Source organism: Tamandua tetradactyla, chromosome 19, assembly GCF_023851605.1.
Source record: "Tamandua tetradactyla isolate mTamTet1 chromosome 19, mTamTet1.pri, whole genome shotgun sequence".
Classification (NCBI taxonomy): domain Eukaryota; kingdom Metazoa; phylum Chordata; class Mammalia; order Pilosa; family Myrmecophagidae; genus Tamandua; species Tamandua tetradactyla.
The window spans coordinates 14,788,070-14,807,855 of NC_135345.1; the positions used below are offsets into that span (position 1 = coordinate 14,788,070).

A 19,786-nucleotide genomic window follows, 5' to 3' on the forward strand; every position below is an offset into this window, starting at 1 on the left:
TCACCCCAGGCAGCCACAGTGCCCAGAACTTTAACCCCTTCCTGTGGGGTCAGCAGCTCTGCAGCCTGGGTTAGGAGCCCCACCAAAGCTGCAGATGAATCAGTGGGATGGGAAGGGTCAAAGCCCTTGACCCAAAAAATGCCAGCTGGGTCTCAGCTCAAAGGCCACTGTGTGGGGCTTGAATGGAACCAGAGAAAGGGGCAGGGATGGAAAAGAGAATAACAGCTCTCAATTACTGAGCATTTTTGTGTCCAACAAGGTACAGAGGCACCATTTCTTTTGTTTGTTTGGTTGGTTTTTACTCTTTTTTCTTTTGCTTGGGCAGGCACTGGGAATCAAACCTGGGTCTCCAGCATGTCAGGCAAGAATTCTGCCTGCTGAGCCACCATCGAACCACCCCACCACCTTCTTTTAAATCCTCACCAAAGCCCTGATGGTCTCAGATAATGGGACATAGTTGTTTGGGGCTTTCAAAGAATCTAGACTGTGATTCCTGACCCTGTCACAATTCCGAATCACCTGGAGCATTTTTTTTTTAAATAAGGTGCACCAGGACTACCCCAGTCCATTTAAATCAGAATGTCTGTGCTTTGTACAATGCCTGATACATAGTAACAGCCCAGGAAATGGGCTATTTTTCCCCCTTGTTTTAACCATGGCCTAAGAAGTTGGGTAATTAGCTCAAAGTCCCACAGTAAATCTAAATTCAGAAGCAAGCCTTCTCTGTTTAGCCCCAAAGGCGGTCACTCCCCCATGGCCTCCACTGCAATCCTTTTTACCAGCCTGGCCCAGGACAGACAGATCTTCCACTGAGAGCTTGGGGAAGGAACCAGAGGCTATTCTTGGGAGCACCCCAAGGGTGGACTCAGTAGAGGTGTCCCCACCCCCCCACCCCAGATTATCTCATGACACTTTAGCAAGTGTCTCCAAACTATTCGGAGCTAAGAAGGAATTAACTTTGCCCAAATTTCTGCAGAGCTCTACACAATTTTACCTAGAAAAAGTGAAAATACCCATTTTGCTTTGAGATGCCTTATAATTTCACAGGAAGCTTCCTAGAGAAACCAGGAGCTCACATCATTTCCCTGAGGGTGTCCACAGCAAGCCAGGTGACAGGGACCACGGCTAGCGGAGGTGAGCAGTATTAGAGCTGTCCGCTGACTGACCCACCTCCATCCCAGGATGGGAGCTGAGAGAATGGAAACAGGGGAGTCACTCTCCTGTAACCCTCTGCCCACAGCCTCTGACCACTGGACCCATGGAAATGGTGTCGGAAAAATCCCATCCCAGCAATCCGCAGGAACCGGTGCAGGAAGAGCCCGAGACTCACCTCCTGAGCATGACAACACGACGAGGCCCACGAAGTAAGTGCCTCTCACCTCGCTCCAACCAGGATTTATCAATGGCCCCTAGGAGCCCAAAACAGGAATATGAGGATTTTTTTACACGTTATTTTTCATGCATGGCCACTGTCTTCCCCACTTCCACTGCCCACTTGGCCACAGCAGGGTGGGTAATTTTCAGGATAACGTCTGTCTAGAAGTCGGGCTGCGTATCCTCAGGATATGCCTATATAACCACACACATTTGGAAGTGTTAACTAAACTATAAAAAAAAAAAAGGTGTAGATAATAAAACATGGAGAGATTTAAAGAATGAAAAAGTGAAAATATGTAAGTGAAATAGGCCTTGAATTGGATGTTGAAAGAAATGAGGACGTTTCCGAGTCTCCCAGAGATTTTGCCCCCTGGAGAAGCTATGGTTTCCTTTTTTGGCACATTCACATGTATGCTTGCTCTCTTCCCCCTTCCAAGAACTTCAGCCCTTTTTTTTTTCCAGTATTTGTTCTTCCCCAGGACAGTAAACATTAATTCCCTACTAATGAGTAGGGGAAATACTCAGCTTGCTTGTTGCTTTTCATAAAAAGTAGACAAGAAAAGAAAAGTATCACTCTTCATGAATGTTACTCAATGGTCATACAATTGCTACACAATTTCACTGTGGCCACATTAGAAAATTAAGTAGCTGTTGTAAATTAGAGGGCTTTCAAAGCAAGCTGATCCAAAATCTAGGGTCCACATGCAAATCCTAAGAAAAATGTGGTTCCAATGCAAGAAAAATGATACAATTACAGCTGTTACAAATTAGTCAAAACAGGACCAAATTTTATCCCATAGGGTCATTTCCTTTTTTAAATGCATAAAATGACCATTATTGAGTATCACAGCTATTGAATATTTAAGTAGTTATTTTGAAATCAAGGGGGAAAATCCCAGAGGGGGTGACCTTATCTCTAAAATGGGGGAAATATTTGTCTGTGAGCATCTTGGGGTGTGAGAACAAGCATCAAACAAAAAAGCATGGATGTGGAAGTATTTGCAATATTATAAAGCATTAGATAAATGCACAGTAACTAAGGTGTTTGAGAATGAAGTAACAGATTCCATTAATCCAAAAAAAAAAAAAAAACTGTCCTACTTCTGATTTAGAGACTGGGGAGGTTGGGAGCTGACACAAAGCTAAGATTTGCCTGCCTCAGCACAACCTTGAACAGCCAGTCTCTGGGTAGCCCTGAATGGAGCTAAAAGCCATTGCTGATTTGGAAGCACTGGTGAATGAAGATGTAGAGGAAACACCCCTAGGAGTCAGGCAGGATGTGTATCCATCAGTCTGTCCATCCAGAGCTGGCAACCTTGCCTGTCTAAAGCCTTAACTGAGACTCCCACCACTCCAGGCTGGCCCAGTGCAGACCTTACTCAGGGGATGTTTACCTGGTCTCCAGGGGGGAAGGGGTCCGGGGGTGGCCAGGGCATGGGATCCCAGCAATCAGCAGGAAACCATGCAGGAAGAGCCTGAGACTCACCTCCTGAGCATGAGGAAGGGCCAGGGACCCAAAGCAGGGCCACCACATACCTCCTGCGCCACTGCCTCCTCCTTCACACATTGGTATCAAAATCTAAACTGAGTTAACAGCCCTGGCACCCTCCCTCTGCCTCCCATCCCACTTAAGGCTCTGGACAGACAGACAGAGGCCCAGTCCAGCTCCCAGTGCTCTCATGCTGAGAGCCCAGAGCAGCCACGGCCAATGAGACTGCCAGGTACCGTGGGTGACCGGGCTGGCCTGGGGGGAACGGACGTGCTGAGGAACTGGACTGTTTTTTACACACACTGTGGCCACAACGATGGGAAGGAAGGGCAGAGGTAAATGATGTATATTGGTTTACAGGGTATATTTTTGATACCTTCAATGAATTCAAATGTTTTACGCAAGGAAGGGGCGTCACCAGCTGATGGCGGTGTCCCCATCGCCAGCAGGACGGTCAGGCGGGGGCCATCAACTCAGCAGCACCCCTGACATGCCCCCTCTCTCCCTTCCTTGGGCAGAATGAATTTGATGCATGTTCTGTGGCTGCCATGTGTGCATGGCAGTGGCATTCTGTCATTTGCATACATCATTCTAATTAAAAAGCGAATTATACTCGGAGAAAAATAAAAAGATGTAGAGGACACATCCCTAGGAATGAGGAGGGAAGCCCCTGATAGATAAGAAGCCTGGGTGGACAGAAATTGGTCAGGAAGGAAAGGTTAAAGCCAGCAGGTGGCAGGTGCCCAGGTGGTCAAGACAGCAGGTAAGGAATAAACAGGTAGCAGAGACAAGAAGACTGAGGAACAGGGTTTCAGCAGGTGTGTAGGAGCCTCCGTGGTAGAGTGTCAGGAGAGGAGCATTCCAGAGAAGAGCTTGTAAGCACGCAAACATGTCTGCTGAAAACACTTAGTGGGTCGATGTGACTGCTTGGTGCTGTGAGTATTAAGAAATAACGTGCAAGATTAGGTGGAATGGTGGAGCAGTGGATTTTGCTGAGGAGTTTGTATTTAAAAGGCTGCCATGGTGGGAATTTTGAGTATGCATTTGAGGAACAAAGCTTGGATCCAGAGGTATCAGTTTAGACACTGCTTCATTGGACATGGAAAGAAAAGGAAAGGAGTTGTGGTGAGAACAGAGATGTCAGGTGTCAGAACTCTCAAACCACCCACCGTCCAGGTCCAGCTGGATTCACTCACCTCAGTTGCTGGTTCCACGGCCAGGCCCAGGCTAGCAGGGACCACATTGGTTTTTTCTGCCGGGGAAGAAACTCAACCCAGGTGTCAATGCTTGGCTGAATGTAGCTAAGAAAATACCAAAGCTAATATTAATGTGGTCTCAAGCTGGCAGTGACTCCTGGGAAGAAAAGAGGAAAGAAAAAAGGGTTGGATATGTAGAGTCTCTGACTGCAGCCTGGCTCTAAGGAAATTTTTGACCAGACCAATGGGGATTCTGCAAGCAAGTCACCCACCAAACGAGACTGTGTCTTGCCAAAATGGGCCTGAGAGCATTCTAAAAGCGTGGCGTCTGTGTGAAAAGTGCTGGGTTCAGAGCCCAGCAGCTGGGCCATTCATCCTAACAGGAAATATCAGCAGGGTATCTTCATGTCCACCAAAGATAGATTGAGATACTCCTCATACAAAGTGCATTTTTTTTCCAAAAGGAAGACTAATTGGGTTAGTTATCTATTGTTGCTTAAAAATATTATCACAAAACTTAATGACTTAAAACACCAATACGTTTTTTCTATGACTCAAGTTTCTCTTGGTCATGACTTCTTTTTTAATTGTGGTAACATACACAACATGGCATTTCCCATTTTAATCACCTTCAAACATACCGTTCAGTTAGCGTTAGTTATATTTGCAATATTGTGCTCCCATCACTGCTACCCATTACCAAAATTTTTCTATCATCCCAAACAGAAACTCTGTACCCAATAAGCACTGACTCTCCATTCTCCCTCTCTGGGGCCCTGATAGCCTGTAATTTACTTTTTATCTCTATAAATTTGCATAGTCTAGTTATTTCATACAAGTGAAATCATACAATATCTGTCCTTTTGTGTCTGGTTCATTTCACTCAACATGATATCTTCAGAATTCATCCATACTGTAGCATATATCTGAAGTTCAATTCTTTTTACAGTAGAATAATATTCCATTGTGTGTATGTACTACACTTTGTTTATCCATTCATCTGTTGATGGGCATTTAGGTTGCTTCCACTTTTTAGCTATTGTGAAAAATGCTGCTATGAACATCAGTGCACAGATATCTGTTCATGTCCTTGCTTTCAATTATTTTATGTGTATACCTAGAATTAGGATTGACAGATCAAATGGTAGTTCTATTTTTACCTTCTGGAGGACCCACCAAACTATTTACCATAGTGCCTGTACCATTTTACATTCCCAGCAATGATGTACAAGGGTCCCTATTTCTTTGCATGTACACTGTTATTTTACATTTTTAAAATATTAGCCATTCTTGTGGGTGTGAAGTGGAATCTCACTGTGGTTTTGATTTGCATTTCCCTAATGTTCATTGATGTTGAGTATCTTTTTGTGTGCTTTTTGGCCATTTGCTTATCTTACTTGGCGAAATGTCTATTCCAGTCCTTTGCCCATTTTTAATTGTATGTTTGTTTTTTTGTGGTTAAGTTGTAGGAGTTCTTTATATATCCTGAATAGTAAACCCTTATCAGATATATGGTTTCCAAGTTTTTTCTCCCATTTTGTACATTGTCTTTTCACTATCTTGATGATGCTATTTGATGAACGAGTTTTTAATTTTAATAAAATCCAATGTATCTTTTTTTTTTTCCATTTTGTTGCTCTTACATTTGGTGTAAAGTCTAAGAATCCATTGCCTAATACAAGGTCTTGAAGACTTGGTCACAATTTTTGGAGAAGCCTAGCTGTGGTTCTGGCTTAGGGTCTCTCAGGAATATCTCAAGACATTGCCTGGGTCTGCAATCATCCGAAGCCTTGAATGTGGCTAGAAAAGCCCCAGTTGACTCACATGACTGGCAAGTTGGTCTTGGTTGTGTGAAGAAGCCTCAGTTCCTGTCTGTGGGGCTGCTTGAGTGTCCTCATGACATGGTTGCTGGTCTACCCCAGAATGAGCCATCCAAGAGAATAAGTTTGCACCCATGAGAAAGAGAGACCAAGGATCAGCACAGCTGGTCTTCAGGAGGAAGACATCATACTGATGATGCCTCAATTTGGACATTTTCCCAGCCTTAGAACTGTTAGCTAATAAATTCCCATTGGTTAAACCAACTCATTTTATGGTATTTGCTTTAAATAGCCTAGGAAACTAAAATACCGCCATATTAACTATTCTTTAAAATTCTTTTTATATTGCTATTCTGCTCAGAAATTTGTAATAGCTATCACAAAAAATCCACACTTTTTTTTTTCTGGGTTCTGGGATCCTGAAACAATCCAGCCCCTTGCAAGCATATTTTCCATGCTTTTCCAGCACTGGCTTCCCTTTGGTTGACTCCTTCTTGGTTTCAGAATGTCTTGTGACCATCACTGCCTCTGAGCCACCTGTGGCTATCCTTGTGGTAGTTCGATTCAGGTGTCAACTTGGCCAGGTGAAGGTGCCTAGTTCTATTGCTGTGGACATGAGCCAATGGTATGTGAACCTCAACTGTTGCTAATTACATCTGCCATCAAAAGGAGGCATGCCTGCTGCAATGAATGATGTTTGATTTAATTGGCTGGTGCTTAAATGAGAGAGCTCAATGTAGCACAGTCCAAGCAGCTTAGCATGCCTCATCTCAGCACTAGCAGCTCAGCCCAGGCCTTTGGAGATGCAGAAAGGATTCACCCCAGGGAAAGATGCTGGAGCCCAGAGGCCTGGAGAGGGAGCCAGCGAAGATCACCCTGTGCCTTCCCACGTAAGAAAGAACCTCCGTTGAGGGTTGGCTGCCTTTCCTCTGAAGAACTATATGTTAAATCAATAGATTCCCTTTTACTGAAAGCCAATCCATCTCTGGTGTGTTGCATTTTGGCAGCTAGCAAACTCAAACAGTCGTCAAAGAAAGCTTTCCACCCATCTCTTTATTAAGCTTGTCACTGGAAGGCAGTAGAGTTGTTACGTAAACAAAAGACCATGGGCTTTGGTGTTAGACAAGTACAGATACTACTGCCCTGTCACTTTCTAAGATTTAGACAACTTCCACAATCTTCCAAATCCTCAGTTTCTTTATTTGTGAAATGAGCATGTGAATCGAATATCTCAATACCTCCACAGGGAAGAAAAGAAAGCAAATCAAAGAGGTCCTATTTATCAACAGTATGGCAAACGGTGAGAAATGTTATAGATGACAATCAAGAAGAAGATGGAGAGAACTGATGTGGGATGAGAGGAAAGGACGGGGTCTTATGAAAGATCATCAGTGAAAGTTTGTCCAGGAAGATGCAGTTTGAGCAGTGGACCACAAGAAATGAGAGGGCAAGCCAAAATGATAACTGAGGGGAGAATATTCCACACAGTGGTCTTAAAATAAGAGTGAGCTTGGCAGATTTAAGTAACAGCAAGGAGGCCAAAGTGGTTAAGGGGAGTGAACAAGGAGGAAAGGAATATGAAGTAAGTGCAGAAGGGAGAAGAGGACTGGTACCCACATTTGGCTGTTGATCTGAGAGGAAGTGGAGCTGATGGAGGGTTTGAGCAGAGGAGTGATTTGACGAGACTTAAGGCTCCTGTGCTGGAAGTGGTTTTAGAAGGACAAGGGCAGAAGCAGGGAGACCAGGTATGAGAACGCAACAAAAATCAAGCTGGGAGATGATGGGGAATAGGGGCGGAGTGGTAAGGGAAGGGGTTGTTTTAGTTTATTAAAGCTACTGAAATGCCTTATATTGGAACTGGGCTGATTTTTTTAACAACAGGAATTTATTAATTTACAAGCTTATGGTTCTGAGGTCGTGTGACTGTCCAAATCAAGGCATCATCAAGATGATACCTGCTTTCTGAAGAGACAAGCTATAGGTGATTCTGGATTCCTGTCATACGGCAAATCACATGATAGTATCTGCTGGTCTCTCCCTTCTTTTTTAGGTTTCATTGCTTCCCAAAAACAATGAAAGTGGCTTTCTCTCTTTTTCTCTGGCTAGGTCTCTCAACTTCTGTGTCTTTCTCTCTGAATTTCGTTCTCTTATAAAGGACACCAGTAAGAGGATTAATACCTACCCTAAATGAGGTAGGTCATGTCTTAAGATCTTACTCACCAAAAGATCCTACTTACAATGGGTTCACATTCACAGAAATGGATTTGCTTTAAGAGCATGATCTTCTGGGGTCCACAAAACCTTAAACCATAACAGCATGGAAAGAATTCAGGAGATCTGTGTATTTTGAAGATAAAGCCAAGAGGGTTTTTTGATAGATTGAACAAGAACTGTGAGTATGGGAAAGATGATTCTAAGGTCATCTAATATTCATACAATATTCATACAATATTGAATAGGGATTATTCTGCCTTTATGAAATGGGATTTTGATTAAAACATGGCTTTTCTAGGGGACAAACATACCTTCAAACCAGCACAATATGATAGAGTAGATAGGCTAACAGATAACAGTAGATGATAGAAAGATGATGGGTAGATACACAGCCAGTTAAGACAGACAAATAGCTGGGAATTGGACTCCTTGTGACCTTGGACTCCTTGTGACCTTGGACTCCTTGTGACCTTGGACTCTGCAAGCTTAACACCATGTTTTGAGCCGGACAGTGAATTTTCAGATAAGGTTTCCATCAAGATTCCTTGCCTGCTCTTTTCATGCCCCCACCCTCATTAGATTGCCCACGATATTAAGGAATAAGAAGCACTCTAAGTCAGTAAAGAGTGTCTTGATACCTATAGAAATTTCTGAAGTCAGACTCACCGCTGCTTGTTGCTACTTTCAGCTGTAAGGCCTTGGCCAATAATTGAATCTTCCTAAGCCACAGAACCTTCATTTGTAAAATGGGGATAATAAAAGGCTCACATTCAAACAGATGTTAGGACAATGAAACCAGCTGATAAATAGAAAGCACTCATCAGAGGGCCTGGCACAGACAGAGTAGCCTCCTACAGCTAACAGAAGAAAGTACATGATGTAAATGAACAAAAATTATGACCTCCTGTGTACTATGACATAGGAGGTGCTGTGCTAAGCTCTTTTGCATGCATTATATTATTGAATTCTCAAAACAGTCCTGTCATCAGGCATTGTCTTATAGATTAGGTTACTAAGGAAGGAAATGGTGGAGCCAGAATTCAAACTTCTGTTGTTGACCTCTAGAAACTGTGTTCTCAGTCACTGTAAAATATTGCCGTTCTCTACCCACAAGCCATAACCCTGGGTGGTCCTTAGAGTTGGAAGGTCTTAGCACAATGCTCCGCAGCCCAGCCACCATTATCAGGAGGGGCTCCCAGGGCTCCCCAGAGACCCCGAATATAGGGAACAGGGTTGGTTTAGAATCCACAAAAGACTGTTGGTCTGCTGTACCTCTTGTGTTTTGTGTGTGTGTTTCTAATTTTATTGTGCTGACATCTATATAACATAAAATTTCTCATTTTAACCATTTCTAAATGTGCAATTCAGTGATATGAGTTGTCTCCACAAGGTCTGCCACCATCACCGCCATGCATTACCAAAATGTTTTCATCACCCCAAAAAGAAACTCTATACCTATTATGCAACGTCCCCATCTGCCCCAACCGCTGGCAACCTTAATCTACTTTATCTCTCTGTGAATTTTCTTATTCTACAGATTTCATGTATGTGGAATCGTGCAATATTGTCCTTTAATATCTGACACAGAAACTCACAGTTTTCAAGGTTCATCCATGTTGTAGCAGGTATCAGAACTTCATCAATTTTTTATTTTTTATTTTTTTATTTTTTTACATGGGTAGGAATCGAACCCGGGTCCTCTGGCATGGCAGGCGAGCATTCTTGCCTGCTGAGCCACTGTGGCCCACCCTTCATCAATTTTTTGTGGCTGAATAATATTACATTGTATGCACATACCACATTCTGTTATCCATTCACCTGTTGATGGACACTTGGGTTGTTTGTGCCTGATTTTTTTTTTGCCCAAAAAGGCTGGCACACAGGTGGATCACCATCTTATTTTCCCTTCTTAGAATAACGTCTTCCCTATTTGGGGTTTTGTTTGTCTCTTTCTTATCCTGGCTACTTATCATTCAAAAATTAGTATCAGTGTCACCTTCTTTGGAAAGCCTATACCCCTGTTGAGCTGGACAGACTCCATGCCATGTGAGCATCCCAAATCATTTTTGGGTTGGTACCCAGCACCCACCAGACTTTGTGTTCTCTAGGGAAGACTGAATTTCAGCTCTGCTTAGCAGGTACGTAGGCGGCTCCTGGCAATGTTTGCCAGTCCCTAATTAACAGTGCCACAAATCCATGCAGTGAAAATTACTTCTAATTTGCCATTTTAACATATATATAATCATGACATTCCAAATAAGGAAAGCATTTCACTGAGCATTCTGTAGTTCCAAACCAAATAAACATGTAGAGAAAAGGACACACATTTCCCCATGATTCTATCTTGTACTACCTCTTGAGGGAGTAGCTATCAAATGTTAAGAAGTTTCTTATGAACACAAACTTCTTCATTACTAACATCTGTTTCTCATTCATTCGTGCTAGTTTCCCTGATTAAAGCATCATTTCAAAGCCAATTTCTCCATATTGGTTGAAAAGAAAGTCCAGAATCCAGTGAAATTTGATGCAAATGAAAGGAAATGGATGATTTAGTGTAGGCCTATTTTTTTAAAGTCCTGGGGACTTGGGAGAGGCTGCCGCAGTAAATAGATGTCATAAAGTTCAGCATGGGACATATGGCACGAGGGAGCTGGGTCTGGGCAGTCACTGTGCAGCCAGCATCTTGAGGAGGGGAAGGATGCTCTAGGCAGAGGATGGAATACAGTCAGAATGGGCATGGAGTTCACCAACATTGGGGTGCACTATGTCACATGTAAGCAGGAAGACTAAATCAAGTCCTAAGAAAAGTATAAAGAAATGTCACTCTTATCATTATTAGTTATATGGAAAGGCATGGCCCCATGTCCTCCTCCAGCCACAGCCTCATTTCCTTGCCCTCCTTTTCTACAAAACCCCTAACACAGCAAAATTCCTTATGGTCTTCCATCCTCTCTTGACCACACTCCAATCAAACTCACACTCCTACCCTTTCACGGAAATTGCTCTTGTTGAGGCCATTAATGAATGTCGCATTGGCTAATTCAATAGTTGGTTCTTTGTCTTCATCTTCCTTGCTCTCTCAGCAGTATTTGATGTGCTCATTGCTCTTTTCTCCTTTTACTCCGCTTCCAGATTCCACTCTCCAGTTTCTCTTTCTACTCACTGGTTGCAATCTCTCAGGCTCCTTTGCTGGTTCTTACTCACATCTCTGACCTCTAAATGTTGGAGCACCCCATGCTCAGTGCTTATTCCTCTTTTCTTTGTCAACACTCTTCCCTTAGTCTGCTCATCTAGCCTCAAAACTTTACATTCTGTTTATTCACTTACCAGTCCCAAGTTTTTATCTCTGGCTTGGACTTCTTCCAGACTGAACATGCCATTACCCACTCAACTTCCAATCTTGCATGCCTAAGAAGACAACTCATATTTTTAACAACCTTATTGAGGTACAATTTACTTACTAAAAACATCACTCCCTGTAAATGTACAATTCAATGATTTTTTAGTAAATTTATAGACTTGAACAACCATCACCACTATCCAGTTTTAGAACATTCCCATCACCCACAAATTTCCTTTCTGCCTTTTTTCTATTAGCCTTCATTCCCTCCTCCAGCCCTAGACAAACACTGAACTGTTTCTTTCTCTATAAATTTACTTTTTTCTGGGCATTTCATGGAAATACAATAATTCAATATGAAGTGTTTTGCATCTAGCTATTTTTTGCTTAACACATTTTTAAAATGCATAAATATAACATGTATGCACATTTCATTCTTTTTTATTGCTGAATGGTAGTCCACATTATGGAATACCACATTTTGTTTATTCATTCATCCATTGATGGATATTTGCATTATTTCCATTTGGGGGCTATTATGAAAAATGCTGTGAACTATGGTGATATGTCCTTGTGTGGGAATGTGTTTTCATTTCTCTTGGGAAGATTCTTAGAAGTAGAAGTTGGAGGTTATATAACTTTTTAAGAACTCACTTGTGATTCTGTTTCTCTGGAGAACTTTGACTAATACACTGCCAATCTGTCTTCCAAAGTATCTGTACCATTTCACTTTCCCACTAACAGTGTATGAGAGTTCTAATTTTCCCATATAATAGCCAACACTTGGTAATGTCTGTCTTTATTTATAGCCTTTCTAATGGATATGTAGTGGTATCCCATTGTCCTTTTAATTTGTAATTTCCTAAAGATTAAAAATGTTAAGCATTGTTTCAGTAGCTTTGATTCTTGGAGATGATGTGACTTTTACAATGTGACTGCGTGATTGTGAAAACCTTGTGTCTGATGCTCCTTTTATCCAGGGTATGGACAGATGAGTAGAAAAATATGGATAAAAAAATTAATAGAAGAGAAAAGGGATAAAATAAATTGGGCATATTGAAATACTAGTGGTCAATGAGGAGTGGTAAGGAGTATGAGATATATGTTTTTTCTTTTTTTTTTTTCTTTTTCTGGAGTGATGCAGATGTTCTAAAAACAATCATGGTGATGAATACACAACTCTGTAATGATATTGTGTGCCATTGATTTGTCTAGTATGGATGGACTGCATGTGTGTGAAGATTTCTCAATAAAAATACTTTAAAAAATAAAAAGTTGGGGACAGTTCCAACATATTGCATTACCTTTGCCCTCTCAAGCCTGGAGAATATTTCCTTTTCCAGGAAATATTCCATTTTTTCTATTGAAATCAAGCTGGCTTCTCCCCATTCACCCCTCCCTGCCAACCCCATATTGACATTCCATCCCTGGAATTTTCCAACAGGGACACATTATTCTGTGGCTGGATTTTAGCATTGGGAGAGGAGATGCAGAAGTAAAAAGCCAGTTTGGGCCAGTGGTCTCCCAATGCTTTCGTCTACCACCCCTGCAAAAATTGGGTAAACACGAAGTTCCTTCTTAGATATGTTTAAGGTGTCATAAAATTTTTATAACGCTTTTAAATATTTGAAAAGGATCTAATTTCTGGCCCATTGTATTTGGTAGTATTCTGAAATGAAACTATTATATAAATTTTAAAGTTGTCCAAAGGAATCTAAATACCAAAATGATTTGATCACCACCATCATCTATTTTAAAAACAATAAACAAGCTCATTTGTAATCGTTGGAAATTGTACCCCGTTCCCCTTTCTTCTTGAACTCTTTTCTTCCCACTCCCTCCACCCTGCCTCACAGAATTTTGTATATTTTTACGCTTGAAAATCTTTTATTGCTCACCCTATCAACAAGTTGACTTTTTGACTGAGCTATCATCACAATAATCAATACTGCACAACTGATGAAAATATAAAGGTCCTGTCAAATTTCATAACTACTAATCATAAGAGTAAAAAAAAATAAAATAACTTCAGAAGTTTAGTCTTTGTCTAGAGTATAAAGGTTTGGTTTGGTATTAATCCAAACAAAAATTGTTTTAAGGTAAGATTGTAATTGCAATCGCCAGGGTAACCACCAAGAAAATAACTCAGCAAAATAATATTAATTTATTATAAAAGAGTGAACTTTTCTGGTGTATGTATTCCATCTCCACATAGCTTATATATATATATATATATATATAAAATATATATATATTTTTTTTAAAGGAAGCATCAGGATTCCAATGACATCAATTTAGGACATAGGATGAGAGAAATAGGAAATTGTTTTAAAGACTGCAATGCCTTTTTTACTTGGAGGAAATGGTTGTGTTTTCTGAGGGGTGAGGTATAACTAAGTGGCTGGAAGAAAACTTGAAAGTGGCTAAAGTTTCATTGAGGAGAGAGAGAGGGGGCTGAGTGAGATCGATGATAGGAAAAAGGAGATGGAGCCCAGAGAAGATCTTGGAAGCCACTGCATAAGGTCAATAAAGACCTGGAGTTCATGGGTTGGCTGGGAAGCAAGTACAGCGTTGCCATCATTTGCAAGTCACTTGCAACCTCTGATGAAAAGCATCATTTTGTCAAGGAAATCCATATTTCATACTATTTTGGCATTCCATATATATTTATTTTAGTGGAATGCCCTAGAATTCTCTCATTGTCCATAAATTTTGCATGCCCCCAAACTAAGTCTTCTAATAATTTTTAAATATATTTTCATCTCCCTCACTTTGCATTTGATCCTACAGAAGCTTTATTCCTTCCGGGTCTTCTTAGCAGTGCCGCAGAACTTTTTTTATGAATATGCCTCCTTTCGTAAATGTTAAATCACACCCTTTCTCAAGCTTGGCAAATCATTTCTCATTCCCAGGGCCGGGAAAGTAGAGCCAAATTGGGATCACCTGGCTGATTTGAATGTATTAGAATAACTCACAATCAATTGGGAAAAAAACAATGTTTCACATGCACTGACTTAGTTCTTTTGTCTATTTAAAGAAATATTGTATTGCCATATTCTACCAAAATAAAAGTGAGAGTATTTAATCTCTATTAGCTATCTCAAAGGAAATGAATTAGCACACATTGCTTTCCAAGGGTGTCATGTAATATTATCTTTGCAAAAACAGTTAGCATCGTTATTTTATACAAATGAGGATTATATTTATTTTGGCTCAAAAGACCTTTCAAATATAACATCTCTCAAACCCTCATGGCTCCTTTATATGTTGTTTTCTTTGGTTCTACTTTTAGTGCTACAAAGTACCAGTGACAAGTACAAGCTTGTCACTTTCTACCTGGGAAGATGAAACACCACCATCTAGTTGTACAGATCAGATTTGGAAATATTTATACCTTTTCAGTGGTCTCTTACTTACTAAATACATTTTTTAAATCATGAATTACACTGATTCAAAATTCATCAGGCTTTCAAAACAAATACTAAAGAAGTCACTTCAGTTTCTTTATTCAGAAGAGATGGTGTTTAAACAAAATTGCTTGTCCTTTTAAAGAATAGTTCATAAAATTATTCTTCATGAACCAAGTCCAGGTAGTAGCTGTTTTAAGTTAAAGTTGAAAGGCTCAACTTAAAAAATAATAATAATAAACAGGGTTAATAAATCAAGATGAGTTTTCACGTTCAAAGAGAGGTTTGATTAACAAGAAGGGCTTCTCTTTTGGGGGCAAGCAAGGAGTCCCCCAGAGGAGAGGATTGACAACCACTAAAAAGTCCAAGCTAAACACCCTTGTTTATTCTTTCAGGCATTCTACATATATTTCATCAGCACTTACAATGTCCCAGCCCGTTGTGGCTTAGAACCTCGGAGAGGAAGCAAATAAATCAAATAACTGCACAAATATATAAATCCAAAATATGATAAATGCTATGAAGGGAATGTATAGGGACTCTGAGCGTTTATAACAGAGAATGATCTATATGGCATGGAAAGTAAAGACAAATATTATTTCTGTGAGTTTAAAAAGAATGCCCTAGGGCAGTGTGATGGTGGCTCAGTGGCAGAATTCATGCCGTAGGCCATTTCACTGGGCTGATTGAGATTCTTTTAAGAACTTTAGATCTCAACACAAGCATGCACAACAATCAACTTTACCATGATTATTTCATGTCTTTGTGCAGGCACTAAACAAGTGACACGTTTGGGGCATGATACGAGTAGTATTTTGTATCATTCTAACACCCAAAAGGAAGAAAACACAGCCCAAGAAGCTGAGGGGCCATGCTGCAGAAACATCCTTTAAAGCCTGTTGTCATTTTCTTTATTAGCACTAAGCAGATGCTAGTAGAATCTGAAGCTCAGTGCGAACAGAGATCTTTGGCGTCTTCCTTCTTCAATTCCTTCTCTGCCACCTTTCCTTCTACCTCTTTTTCTTTCCTTGCTAGCCTGCACCTCTTCACGGTGCTGTTGTCTGTGTGAGGACTCACGTGCTCAATGCTCTAACACTCACCCAGGAAGCAATGCATCCCGAGTCTTTATCTGTCCCTCTCCCAGAGCTCCGTCTCCTGGACAGGTACACATTTCGACATTCTGCCAGCACCCCAGACTCATCTTGTCTCAAAACAAACCCACCCTGCTACCTCCCAGCCTGCTTCTCCCTTCCCTTCTCTTCTTTCAGTAGCATTGAATTCCTGATCACCTTCATCAAAAGCTCCAATATCTTCACCTTCTCCTTCTTTCTCTATACCTGGGGTTCTCAAATTTAAGTGTACATTATAAAGCCAAATTGCTGGGCCCCACCCAGAGTCTGATTCAGTAAATCTGGCAGGGGCCCAAGTTCCCAGAAGAGGCTGCTGCTGCTGCTGAGAACCCTACAACAGACCTACTTATTGTTGTCAGGTCCTATTATATTTTCCTTCTTGCAGCCTCTGTCAATTATTCCCACCGACCTCCTTTCCTTATTATTCACGTGAAGGTGTCTTAGCTGGTGCCTCACCCATTCCCCTCAACCATCCTGCACAGCCCCAGGTGCAGCTTCAGAAAATGCTGCTTGCATTCACTGCCTCCTCTCTCCCATATTTTTCAAGACTTTCCCACTGCTTGGAGAGTAGAGTTTCGACACCTTGGCATGACACCTGAGGCTCCCAAACTCCTACAATTTTATTGCCTACTTCTCCCTAGTAGAGATCCTCTGCTCCAACCAGGCTAACACTGTTTCCCAAACATTCCATGTTTATATCCATCTCCTTTCTAATGGTGTTGAGCATTGGAGGGCCAAAGTCCTGGGACCAAATTCCAAGCATGCCGCAAAAGAGGTGGGTGATCATAGAGCTGGTCACTGATCACACAGTGTGTCCAGAGTCTTCACCTTCAGAATGTGATGGAAATGATACCTGCACCCTGCTAGCTGGGACGGAATGAAGACTGATGAGAAAATAGTCAACAGAGTGCCTGACACATAATAGCTGCCCAATCGCTCATGATATTTGTACATAAATTCCTATAATATGTACAAAATATCTGTTGTCTATGCTACAGCTCAGGGCTGCAGGTTTGGCCTGCAGAAAAGGTTTCTCTGATTGCAAGTTGAGCCCTGAAACCCCAAGCTCATTATGTACCCATTCACCTGACAAGCTCCTTTCTCCAATGAACACATCCCAGAGCCTCTTTCACAGTGGTAATTGAATTGGGAAGTGTTCAACAGTCATGTGCCATTCGCATTCTTCTTAGTTGACTCCATGGGACAGAGTTGGCTGGATCTAGGGTTTGCTGCCAGTCTCAGAGAAGCCAAAACATACCCTCAGTGTGTCAAAAACACGTTGTCAATTTTATTTCATGTTTGCGTGTGTGAAGTACTAAATGTGCAAAATAAATTGCATTCTCTTTGCTTTGTTTTGTTTTTTTAATTTAATCTTCCCTTTCAAGAAAATGTTGTTTTGTTTAATTTTCCTTTATTTTCTTAGGCTTACCTCCAATTCCTTCAGCGTCCAGAACAGGCTTTGCAGAATTTTCCATGAGGGAACGCATGAGGGAGAAATTACAAGCTGCAAGGGTGAGAGAATTCACATGAATATTTAGTTTGGTGTTGATTGCAGTGGGTCTTGTCTAGCTTGCTTTGTTTGCTCCAGACCGCATGTATTTGAATACCATTAAATGCATCTTTCATGTTTTAAATGCTAATGTAGTATTTTACATTGGCACAGATGAAAAGTATGCAAAAGAAGAATTTAATGTCATTTTTCTAAATCACTTCCCTTACTTTTAGCCTTTAAAGAGACCCAGTATTTTTTACTGGTTATTTTCCAATGAGACTGTAAGTGACTGAGGATTTCATAACATGACTGACATTTTATAGCAATAATTTTCCATTTGACTTTTTTAGTCCAAAGCGGAAAGTGCTTTGCTACAGGAAATTCCCACACCACGACCTAGGCGCTTACGCAGTCCCAGTGAAAAGGAATTGGAGACTGGATTTGGCATGGAGGTAAGAAATGGGCGATCTTTACTTTGTGGTCGTTCAAAGACATTGAAGCAGAATATAAAATTGTCAGCAAACTTTTCAAGAACAGAGCTATGTAGAGAGGAGGTATTAATGTTCACTATTAATTATAATAGTGACAATTTATATAGTAGCCCTTTGTGCGAGGGACTTTGGCAAGCCTTTCCTCACATTATCACAGTTCATTATCCCTATAACATTAAGGGAAAGGTGTTATGATTTTCATTCACATTTGATGACAAGGAAACGGAAGTTCTGGATGGCTGCATAGATTATAAAGCATGTCTATGGTACGATCAGGATTTGATCCTGTGTCTGTCTCACTGGGTTAGCATTGCTGAGTCCAGGGGTTTTGCCGGGAAGAAGAGTGAGAGATGAGTGCAGTAGGAAGTAAGGCCAGAATGTGCTTTGATGAGAAAGAAACTTCCGTGGTTCTCTATGAGCCACGGAAAGCTATTGACAAAAGGATGGGCAGATGGTTTGGATGCACTGGGTGATTTTCCTTTGAGTCAGAGTTGCAACCAGGTAGTCCCAAAGTGTGCTTGTCCAGAGACACAAAGAGAGCAAGGGACCAGGCCTGGAAAAATAGATTGAGGAAGCAGTTGCACTGTGGAGAGTTTTGAAATTTTCAGAGTGCCTTTATTTCCAGAGGGAAAGAAGACTGAATGAGGAGGTTTTCATATTTGGAGAAAACCCTATAGGCACGTGAGGACTATGAGGAAGAAAGAAAGCCAATCAAAGACAAAGACAGAAGGATTTGTCAGGGAGGGAGATGAAGGGCAAACGTAGGAGAAGGTAGACAAAGGAAGACAAAAAGCAACAGAGCAAATGGCTCAATGAGGCATATGCAAAGTCTAATCTGGTTTTATTTTTCTTTTTAACCAATGAAAACAATAAGCACAGGCTTTAGGGACATTTCTGTAGTGCAATCACAAAGAAACCATCAATTTCTTAGATTATGCCTTTTCTCTTTATGTGATAAGATGTGATAAAATTTCCCCTGTATTCATCCCGAACCAGCCACTGATTTTACAATTACAAGGAAAGTTTCAGTCTTGTTTATGTAAGAGTGGAGTCTGTGGCTCTCCACTAGAAATGCTCAAAGAGTCCAATGAAACAGCTTTATGACAATTTACCATGTGCTTTTAGGATCCATTCTACAGAGGAAACGTTTCTTATCTTTAAGTCTAACTTATTTTCTTCATTATAAATAGGCCATATTTTTTCTGTTGCCTTAATTTTAAACTGGTTTTTGAAACTTACTGAGCAAACACAAGTTTTACGATAATTATATGGTATTTTATCTAAATATGCCTATGGCTAAGCTAACTAATATCCATTGTTGGTGGTTCTAAGTGTATTGTTTGTTTTCTTAAATTTAAAAAAAAATTGGAATAAAATAGACCATATTTTTTAAATGTTGGAAAATAAAGAAAAAAATGGCTGAAATCCCATTGGCTAGACACAAGCACTTTGCTTACTTTTGCACGCGTGCGATGCTCAGTGTTGGCCCAGTTGGCTCACCACCAGCGGGTTCTGCTCCCTTGACTCTGGCTTCGTCTCCACCTTCTGAGTGTGATCACTTCACCAAATCATGGTAGCGCTCACTTGTCCATGAGCCATGAGTAATGATATCCCAAGTAAAGCTGGAACTTTCAGAGGAAAGAATATACTCCTTTGGCTTACAGGGTATTTATTTTTCCTGCTAAGCTTTTTCTTCTTATGAGCAGGGCCTTGGTTTATATGTTTATTGTACTCCATATCCCTTAAGAGCCATTCTTACGGATTTGAGGCACACATCACCTGCCTTGTCCTTAGACCCGATGGATCGTGTTTTCATCACAGAAGATCTCA

At 40.9% G+C, this 19,786-nt stretch overlaps 1 protein-coding gene and 1 long non-coding RNA gene across 7 annotated transcripts in view; one reads left to right on the forward strand and one right to left on the reverse strand.

The window, feature by feature from the left end:
• CC2D2A (coiled-coil and C2 domain containing 2A) overlaps positions 1-19,786 on the forward strand; it is a 268,775-nt gene that overhangs the window by 129,209 nt on the left and 119,780 nt on the right. For all 5 annotated transcript variants that reach the window (XR_013165772.1, XM_077136434.1, XM_077136433.1 and 2 more), the window contains 3 exons: positions 1,241-1,364; positions 17,397-17,485; positions 17,816-17,917. Coding sequence is in view for 4 of the 5 variants with exons in the window: in XM_077136434.1 (XP_076992549.1) it covers positions 1,241-1,364; positions 17,397-17,485; positions 17,816-17,917 (315 nt within the window). In the remaining variant the exon portion in view is untranslated. The remainder of the gene's footprint in view (positions 1-1,240; positions 1,365-17,396; positions 17,486-17,815; positions 17,918-19,786) is intronic.
• LOC143663049 (uncharacterized) lies at positions 943-8,963 on the reverse strand. 2 transcript variants are annotated; one of them, XR_013165774.1, is made up of 4 exons: positions 8,763-8,963; positions 5,887-5,975; positions 4,063-4,219; positions 943-1,409 (listed from the first exon to the last, which is right to left on the reverse strand). It is a non-coding gene; the product is annotated as an uncharacterized LOC143663049 (long non-coding RNA). The 2 variants fall into 2 exon arrangements; XR_013165773.1 differs by lacking the exon at positions 5,887-5,975.